Source organism: Mobula birostris, chromosome 8, assembly GCF_030028105.1.
Source record: "Mobula birostris isolate sMobBir1 chromosome 8, sMobBir1.hap1, whole genome shotgun sequence".
Lineage (NCBI taxonomy): Eukaryota > Metazoa > Chordata > Chondrichthyes > Myliobatiformes > Myliobatidae > Mobula > Mobula birostris.
Window position 1 is genome coordinate 99,615,078 of NC_092377.1, and position 10,662 is coordinate 99,625,739.

General features: G+C 45.3%; 1 protein-coding gene across 1 annotated transcript; it reads left to right on the top strand.

The window, feature by feature from the left end:
- The first annotated feature begins 623 nt into the window (after positions 1 to 623).
- LOC140202259 (histone H2A) lies at positions 624 to 1,165 on the top strand. The gene has a single exon (XM_072267135.1). The coding sequence runs from the start codon at positions 651 to 653 to the stop codon at positions 1,038 to 1,040; it is 390 nt and encodes a 129-aa protein (XP_072123236.1). The 5' UTR covers positions 624 to 650; the 3' UTR covers positions 1,041 to 1,165.
- Positions 1,166 to 10,662: the final 9,497 nt, after the last annotated feature.

Consider the following 10,662-nt stretch of genomic DNA (forward strand, 5'->3'; position numbering starts at 1 on the left):
GCTCGAAGGGCCCACTCCTGCACATATTGTCTATTGAGTCAGTGCCCAAGAATATCAAAGCAGCAGGGCCCGGATCCAAGAGCCAGGAATGAGTATTAGGCCAGATTGAAAGTGTCAGTCTGTCAGGGTTGGAGTGAGGGAGTTATTCAGCTTGCTGCTCAGTGGGGGTTTGTTCATCCCTGTGCTGAACTGAGGCTGTGGCCTGTAACTAACAGGCTCCTGGACCAGCTTTGTGACTTTAGTTCTGAGTATTATTTACTTATTACTTTTTGCATGATTTGTTCTTTTTTGCACATTGGGTGTTTGACAATCTTTTTTCATGAGTTCTGTTGGGTTTCTTTGTTTTGTAACTGCTTCTAAGGAGATGAAAATCGAAGCTCTATATAGTACACATAGTTTGATAATAAATAAACTTTGAAGTTTCTTCAAATTTCATGTCCTTTTGGGGAGTGACAGTTATTTTTCGCGCTTCTTTTGCTGCCGTCTGATCATTGGAGAATCAGACAGCTCTCTGATTGGGTTATTCCACATCACCAATCGGAGAAAGCATTGCACAACCAATCGTAAATGTTCTTCCGCAATCCTCCAGAAGCTATAAAATTGGTGAATGCGGAAACATTTCCTCATTCTCTGCGAAGAAGTTTGCTGAAATGAGTGGACGAGGGAAAACCGGAAAGGCCAAGAGCAAGCCTAAGTCTCGCTCGTCCCGGGCCGGACTGCAGTTCCCGGTGGGCCGTGTTCACAGGCTCCTGAGAAAGGGTAACTATGCTGAGCGGGTGGGTGCCGGAGCCCCGGTCTATCTGGCTGCTGTGCTCGAGTATCTGACGGCTGAAATCCTCGAGTTGGCCGGTAACGCAGCCCGGGACAACAAGAAGACCCGCATCATCCCCAGACACCTGCAGCTGGCCGTCCGCAACGACGAGGAGCTCAACAAGCTGCTGGGAGGGGTGACCATCGCTCAGGGCGGGGTGCTGCCCAATATCCAGGCCGTGTTGTTGCCCAAGAAAACCGGCGGGTCCACCAACCCCAAGGCCAAGTAAAGAGATAAAGCGACAATTTAAAAACCCAAAGGCTCTTTTCAGAGCCACTCAGATTGTCTGTGGAAGGGCTGAGCACCGACTGCGGTGAGTCCGGGGCATTTTCGTTCAAAGTGTCTGTCGTAGACAAGGGCTTAAACTCTCAATCTAAAGCGCATTTTCTCCCCCGAAAAGAAAACAGTATTTATCTGCGCACTTTACCGGGCTTTACCAATTTTACTGCGCATTTGGCCGAAAATGAAGGTCGCCCCGCTTCCTGGTTAATGCAGAGCGATGCTTGATTGGCGGTAAATCGCCTAACTTAATTTGCGAGTGTAAACGCCCAATCAGAGAGCGGCCTTGTTCACCGAAAACAGTGAAATTTGAGAAGTCCTCCAAGAGTAAAATAATTTTATAGAACAGTCCAAAAGTAAGTAACTATAGGTGTGTGCGAATAGGAGCCGTCGCATGACCCTGGTCCATTTATACTATAAACAATGTAAATTTATTATCAAAATACTTACACCACACACAGCCTTGAATTTCATCCTGTAGGCACCCACAAAGTAAACAATAGAATCTATGGAAAAGCTACACACAACAAAGACCGACAAACAAGAGGACAAATTGTGCAAACAAAAATAATAATATAAAACATGACCCGCAGAATCCCCGAAAATAAGTTCTCCGATGCGAGAGATATGCATATTGAATGACCGATCAGTACAAATGCTGATTCATAGAACATGACAGGTTTTTATTAAGTTATGGACGGTTCTCAAACTGCGGTCGGGGCCGAGAATGTAATGTGAAGTTGTTTTGTAAAAGGTCTTTTCACACTAACAGTCGGCAAGATGTACTTTATGAAGTCCTTCAGTTAGTTACAAGAATTGCAAATCAGGGAGGTCAGGTAAAATTTCTATGGGTTCCAGCACATGTAGGGGTGAAGGGGAATGAGAGGGTGGATGAGTTGGCAAAGAGGGCGTTAAAGAAAGAAAATGTGGAAATGCACATTAGTATCAGTAAAGCAGAGGTTAAGTGTGTAATCTGGGAAAAAGTCAACCGAATGCGCAAGAAAGATGGGACAGGGAGGGAAAAGGGAGGCATTTATATCAAATACAAAAGAGTGTTGCAGTTACTAGAGTCGGTAATGGAAACAGAAGAGAGGAAATTGTGTGGACTAGGTTAAGGCTGGGGCATTGTGCATTAAACAAAACATTGAAAATGATAGGGAAACACCAGACAGGATTGTGTGAGGAATGTCAGGAAGAGGAGTCAGAACATGTAGTTTTGTGTTGCAGGAAGTATGGGATACAGAGAGAGATGATGAGAAATAAATTAAGGGAGTTGGGGATGCAGGAATTCACATTAAAAGGGTTGCTGGGCATGGGTGAGAGAGCACAAGTCCGGGTATTTTTAGCGTTTTTAAGGGGTACAGGGGTTTTTTATAGAATATGACGAATAAACAGGAATAGGATACTAGGATGGTCAAAGATGGGAAGGTGAAGTGTAGGTTTGTGTGTGTGTGTGTGTGTTTGGGTGAAGGGATTTAGAATGTATGTCCAGTGCACATTCTGGAGCAGAGGGTGGCGGTAATGCACCATTAAGCTGGATGCCAACCGCCGTAAAACAAGATACAGACAGACAGTTTTGTGAAAGGACCATGAGCCTATTCTGGATCTCAAGTAGAATCAATAAGATTCATGACAATTACAAAGCACCTATTTAACCATCTTAACGGCAATTAAACCGCATCAGCAACAACAAAAATCTGCCTCAGAAGAATAAACTCTTTGAGAAAAGTTGTGTGTGCATGTCTGAAGATCGAACCAAGCTGATGTAGGAAAGCTTAAATGGGCGGGGAGAACCAATCACAACTCGCCCGGAGCCCGGTAACTCTGGCAGGGCGGTGGAGGCGGAAGTGGAAGAAGCTGACATTGAGAATCATTGCTTTTCTTGCAGCAGAGGAGGCTGCAGATCTCAGATCTGATCGAGTTATCTGTACCCGGAGTGTGAAACTGCTCAAATGCTGATCGACACATGGGAATTCTGAGCGTACAAAACTGTGAGCCGACGGAAGGGATGGGTCTGAACAGACGGTATTGTCCTGTGCCGGCTGAACAGCCTCACTCTCTGCCAGACATTCCTGGAATGGTTTTATTCTTTACCGGCGTGAGGGATTCGCCAGCAGGGACACCAATATCCCCAAATCCCTGGACGTTCTTGAGTGACTTTCTAGCCCATTTCAGAGGGCAGAGAAAGGTCGGCGACACTGTAGCGTGTCGGGAGTCACACAGAGGCCGCGGGAAGGACTGCAGATTTCCTCCCCTGGACAGAAAGGCTTTCACCACAGGCCAGTACACGCCACACTGGACCAGCTGTTTATTCCAGACTGAGTGCTCTGGTGTGGTGCCCACTGATTCTGGGAGCTCACACACTAAATGCTGTGTAGTGGAAATGAGTATGTTAATGAGGGCAATGTTGTTTACGTGGACCCCAGTGAGGAGTTTAACGTTTGAGGCATCGGAGTTGTCAGGATGCTGAAGCAGAGACCCAATCGCAGACCAAGTACTGTGCGCACTGTGATATTTACTGAGTAGCAAATCCAGGGGGGCAACAAAGTCGGCGTCAAAGTTCAGGCAGAGATCAAAACACTCAGAGAAATCCAAAAACCAGAATCGGGAAACAGGCAGAGTTGCTATTCGACAAACAGAGTCAATACTCAGACAGAGTACAGATATGAATAGAAACATAGAAAATAGGTGCAGGAGTAGGCCATTCGGCCCTTCGAGCCTGCACCGCCATTTATTATGATCATGGCTGATCATCCAACTCAGAACCCCGCCCCAGCCTTCCCTCCAAACCCCCTGACCCCCGTAGCCACAAGGGCCATATCTAACTCCCTCTTAAATATAGCCAATGAACTGGCCTCAACTGCTTCCTGTGGCAGAGAATTCCACAGATTCACCACTCTCTGTGAGAAGAAGTTTTTCCTAATCTCGGTCCTAAAAGGCTTCCCCTCTATCCTCAAACTGTGGCCTCTCGTTCTGGACTTCCCCAACATCGGGAACAATCTTCCTGCATCTAGCCTGTCCAATCCCTTTAGGATCTTATACGTTTCAATCAGATCCCCCCTCAATCTTCTAAATTCCAACGAGTACAAGCCCAGTTCATCCAGTCTTTCTTCATATGAAAGTCCTGCCATCCCAGGAATCAATCTGGTGAACCTTCTTTGTACTCCCTCTATGGCAAGGATGTCTTTCCTCAGATTAGGGGACCAAAACTGCACACAATACTCCAGGTGTGGTCTCACCAAGGCCTTGTACAACTGCAGTAGTACCTCCCTGCTCCTGTACTCAAATCCTCTCGCTATAAATGCCAGCATACCATTCGCCTTTTTCACCGCCTGCTGTACCTGCATGCCCACTTTCAATGACTGGTGTATAATGACACCCAGGTCTCGTTGCACCTCCCCTTTTCCTAATCGGCTACCATTCAGATAATAATCTGTTTTCCTATTTTTGCCACCAAAGTGGATAACTTCACATTTATCCACATTAAATTGCATCTGCCATGAATTTGCCCACTCACCCAACCTATCCAAGTCACCCTGCATCCTCTTAGCATCCTCCTCACAGCTAACACTGCCACCCAGCTTAGTGTCATCCGCAAACTTGGAGATGCTGCATTTAATTCCCTCATCCAAGTCATTAATATATATTGTAAACAGCTGAGGTCCCAGCACTGAGCCTTGCGATACCCCACTAGTCACCGCCTGCCATTCTGAAAAGGTCCCGTTTATTCCCACTCTTTGCTTCCTGTCTGCTAACCAATTCTCCACCCACACCAATACCTTACCCCCAATACCGTGTGCTTTAAGTTTGCACACTAATCTCCTGTGTGGGACCTTGTCAAAAGCCTTTTGAAAATCCAAATATACCACATCCACTGGTTCTCCCCTATCCACTCTACTAGTTACATCCTCAAAAAATTCTATGAGATTTGTCAGACATGATTTTCCTTTCACAAATCCATGCTGACTTTGTCCGATCATTACACCGCTTTCCAAATGTGCTGTTATCACATCCTTGATAACTGACTCCAGCAGTTTCCCCATCACCGACGTTAGGCTAACCGGTCTATAATTCCCCGGTTTCTCTCTCCCTCCTTTTTTAAAAAGTGGAGTTATATTAGCCACCCTCCAATCCTCAGGAACTAGTCCAGAATCTAACGAGTTTTGAAAAATTATCACCAATGCATCCACTCTTTCTTGGGCTACTTCCTTAAGCACTCTAGGATGCAGACCATCTGGCCCTGGGGATTTATCTGCCTTCAATCCCTTCAATTTACCTAACACCACTTCCCTACTAACATGTATTTCGCTCAGTTCCTCCATCTCACTGGACCCTCTGTCCCCTACTATTTCTGGAAGATTATTTATGTCCTCCTTAGTGAAGACAGAACCAAAGTAATTATTCAATTGGTCTGCCATGTCCTTGCTCCCCATAATCAATTCACCTGTTTCTGTCTGCAGGGGACCTACATTTGTCTTTACCAGTCTTTTCCTTTTCACATATCTATAAAAGCTTTTACAGTCCGTTTTTATGTTCCCTGCCAGTTTTCTCTCATAATCTTTTTTCCCCTTCCTAATTAAGCCCTTTGTCCTCCTCTGCTGAATTCTGAATTTCTCCCAGTCCTCAGGTGAGCCACTTTCTCTGGCTAATTTGTATGCTTCTTCTTTGGAATTGATACTATCCCTAATTTCTCTTGTCAGCCACGGGTGCACTACCTTCCTTGATTTATTCTTTTGCCAAACTGGGATGAACAATTGTTGTAGTTCATCCATGCAACCTTTAGATGCTTGCCATTGAATATTCACCGTCAATCCTTTAAGTGTCATTTGCCAGTCTATCTTAGCTAATTCACGTCTCATACCTTCAAAGTTACCCCTCTTTAAGTTCAGAACCTTTGTTTCTGAATTAACTATGTCACTCTCCATCTTAATGAAGAATTCCACCATATTATGGTCACTCTTACCCAAGGGGCCTCTCACGACAAGATTGCTAATTAACCCTTCCTCATTGCTCAAAACCCAGTCCAGAATAGCCTGCTGTCTAGTTGGTTCCTTGACATGTTGGTTCAAAAAACCATTCCGCATACATTCCAAGAAATCCTCTTCCTCAGCACCTTTACCAATTTGGTTCACCCAATCTACATGTAGATTGAAGTCACCCATTATAACTGCTGTTCCTTTATTGCACACATTTCTAATTTCCTGTTTAATACCATCTCCGACCTCACTACTACTGTTAGGTGGCCTGTACACAACTCCCACCAGCGTCTTCTGCCCCTTAGTGTTACGCAGCTCTACCCATATCGATTCCACATCTTCCCGGCTTATGTCCTTCCTTTCTATTGCGTTAATCTCTTCTTTAACTAGCAACGCCACCCCACCTCCCCTTCCTTCATGTCTATCCCTCCTGAATATTGAATATCCCTGAACGTTGAGCTCCCATCCCTGGTCACCCTGGAGCCATGTCTCTGTGATCCCAACTATATCATAATCATTAATAACAATCTGCACTTTCAATTCATCCACCTTATTACGAATGCTCCTTGCATTGACACACAAAGCCTTCAGGCGCTCTTTTACAACTGTCTTAGCCCTTATACAATTATGCTGAAAAGTGGCCCTTTTTAATGCTTGCCCTGGATTTGTCGGCCTGCCACTTTTACTTTTCTCCTTAGTACTTTTTGCTTCTACCCTCACTTTACACCCCTCTGTCTCTCTGCACTGGTTCCCATCCCCCTGTTGTGAACTAACCTCCTCACGCCTAGCCTCTTTAATTTGATTCCCACCCCCCAACCATTCTAGTTTAAAGTCACCTCAGTAGCCCCCGCTAATCTCCCTGCCAGGATATTGGTCCCCCTAGGATTCAAGTGTAACCCGTCCTTTTGGTACAGGTCACGCCTGCGCCAAAAGAGGTCCCAATGATCCAAAAACTTGAATCCCTGCCCCCTGCTCCAATCCCTCAGCCACGCATTTATCCTCCACCTCATCGCATTCCTACTCTCACTGTCGCGTGGCACAGGCAGTAATCCCGAGATTACTACCTTTGCGGTCCTTTTTCTCGACTCCCTTCCTAGCTCCCTATATTCTCCTTTCAGGACCTCATCCCTTTTCCTACCTATGTCATTGGTACCTATATGTACCACTACTTCTGGCTCCTCACCATCCCACTTCAGGATATCTCGGACACGATCAGAAATATCAGAAATACTGGAAAAGCTCAGGAAAATTCACTGGCACAATCTGGCAACAAACAGGTGAGAACACAGGACTGAAATACACTGAGCAATAGAGAGGCAGATGATAGTTGGAGCACAATGAGACAGAAGTGGCAGCAAAACAGGTAGTGATGACAAACAGGTGAGGGGTGGAGTACTCAGTAATACAGGGGCCGGAGTGAGGACAGGAGCACATGGGGCATGAAAACAGACAAGAGCACATGGCAATACAAAACCACAGACTGACGGCTAGGGGGATGACACACAAAAAGACAAAGTTCAACTGGGGGTACTGACAGGAGTCTGGTCCAAACTGTTCGAGCCCATAAGATACGAGGTGAGGTGGCAAACTGGAACTAAAATCAGCTTGGTTTATGGGAGGCCGAGGATGGTGGTGGAGAGTTGTTCTTCTCACTAGAAGGCTGTGACCAGTGGTGTATCACACGGATTGGTGCTAGGATCCTTTATGTTTGTGGCAGACAGCAACAACTTGGATGTTAAAGTAGGTGGTGTGATCAGCAAGTTTACAAGTGACACAAATATCTGTGGAGGTGTAAAGAGTGAGGAAGCCTGATTTAGACACAACATGATATTCATCAGCTGGTCCGTCAGGCAGAGGAATGGGAGGTGGAATTCAATCTTGACAAGTGAGAGGGAAATGGTACATTGATCTAAGTCACAGGGGGTGGAGATCAGAAATAGGGAAGTACTGATATGGTTGTACAGGGAGTTGTTGAAGTCACAGCGAGGAAACAGATACAAGTTCTTTGGGATTTGGAAAAGTGAGGGATGACCTTCCTGAATCACACAAGGTCCTTAGGAGTGCTGACAGGAGAGATGTTGGGATGTTTCCACAGTAACAAGGTCAGAGAGCTATTTAAAGCGGATGTTCAAAAACATCTCACGGAGGGTGGGGGATGTTTGGAATTCGTTATCCCAGAGGGTGTGGAGGCCGAATCACTGGAGGGATTTAATGAGAATGGAGACACACTTTGGAAAGATCAGGAAGTTTGAGTGATGTGGAACTGGAGAGGAGGTGAGGCCAGGGACACATCAGCCAGGTTCACACTGCATGTTGGGGCAGGGATGAGGGGCTAGGAGGGTGACTCCTGCTCCTGTTGTCTTGTGTTCTGCTGATTTGTGGTTCCCATCTGGGACTCACTACCTCTTTCCATTTGGTGATTATTTCCAGCATTTTCTCATTTTATTGATGTCCCACAAATACTTGGAAGCCCACAGAAGTGTACCAGTGGGACACACTTGGTTTTTACAGTGACAGGTAACTGATACTGCACTGTGTGACCTCTACATCCGAATAGAGAACTGACAGGAATCAATGAAAACACGCCACACTGCATTGTCCGGAAACAGTCAGCAATGTTCCACTCGGACAATGAACTTTCCAACATTGTCCTTCACCATAAGGACAGAGACCTATAAAACTCTCCACACTGTGCAGTGAGCACACAGGCCTAAACACACCCAGCATTAAGGATCAAAGTGTTAACCTGTCTGTGGGCTAGAGGGTGTGGACTGAATTGTACTCATTAAAGAGAAAGGCATTGTCCTCTGGACTTAGCCACCACAGGCAGCTGTATAAATGAATTTCACAGATTCACCACCCTCAAGCTGCAGAAATTCTTTGTCATCTCTGTTCTAAATGGATGTTCCTCTGTTCTGAGGCTGTGCCAGTGTAAACTTTCTTAGACAAGGAGCCCAAAGCTGCTCACTTTATTTCAAGTACAGTCTGACTAATGTCATAGAAACATAGAAAACCTACAACACAATACAGGTCCTTTGGCCCACAAAGCTGTGCCGAACATGTCCTTATCTTAGACATTACCTAGGGTTACCCATAGCCCTGTATTTTTCTAATCTCTATGGACCTGTCCAGGAGTCTCTTAAAAGACCCTATCATATCTGCCTCCACCACCGCCGCTGGCAGCCCATTCCACGCACTCGCCACTCTCTGCGTACAAAACTTAGCCCTGACATCTCCTCTGTACCTGCTTACAAGCACCTTAAAACTCTCACTGAGTATTTCAGCATTGAAACAGGCCATTCAGCCCATCCTATCTCTGCTGGCCAAGATGTCGATCCAGGCAGTCCCATTTGCCTGCATTTGAAATGACTTTATTGCTTATATCCTTCATATACATGAGGAGTAAAGATCTTTACATTACGTCTCTGTCTAATGTGCAATTTATAGTAAATTATAAATATGATGTACAACAGGACAGTCAATATAACATGGAAATACAGTAGCATCAGCATGAATTAATCAGTCTGACGGCCTGGTGGAAGAAGATGACCCAGAGCCTGTTGGTCCTGGTTTTTATGCTGCGGTACTGTTTCCCGGATGGTAGCAGCAAGAACAGTTTGTGGTTGGGCTGACTTGGATCTCCAATAATCCTTTGGGCCCTTTTTACACACCTGTCCTTGTAAATGTCCTGAAGAGTGGGAAGTTCACATCTACAGATGCTCTGGGCTGACCACACCACTCTCTGCAGAGTCCTGTGATTCAGGGAACTACAGTTCCCATACCAGGCAGTGATGCAGCCAGTCAGGATGCTCTCAGTTGTACCCCTGTAGAAAGTTCTTAGAATTTGGGGGCCCGTACCAAAGTTCTCAACCGTCTGATGTGAATGAGACTTTGTTGTGCCTTTTTCACCACACAGCCAGTATGTACAGACCATGTGAGATCCTCAGTGATGTGGATGCCAAGGAACTTAAAGCTGTTCACCCTCTCAACCCGAGATCCATTGATGTCAATAGGAGCTAGCCTGTCTCCATGCCTCCTGTCGTCCACAACCAACTTCTTTGTTTTTGCGACATTGAGGGAGAGGTTGTTTTCTTGACACCACTATGTCAGGGTGATGACTTCTTCCCTGTAGTCTGCCTCACTATTATTTGAAATTAGGCCAATCAGTGTAGTGTTGTCAGCAAATTTAATTTGCAGATTGCAGCTGAGAGTGGCAATACAGTCATGGGTATACAGAGAGTAAAGGAGGGAGCTTACGACACAGCCCTGAGGGGCACCTGTGTTGAGAGTCAGAGGGTTGGAGGTGAGGGAGCCCATTCTTACCACCTGCTGGCGATCTGACAGGAAGTCCAGGATCCAGCTACAAGGCAGGGTGAAGGCCGAGGTCTCTGAGCTTCTTGTTCATTTCATTTTCATTTTTAAATCTTTTTATTAATTATTATTGAAAATCGACAACAAAAATACATTAAAATAATCAAGTCAATATATCAATATGTATAATAAGAGTCAAACTATTAACCAAGCTAAACAATATACCAATAAAAATAATTTTTAAAAAATGTTAAAGCTCTTTTTTTTTGGAAAAAAGAAAGAAGG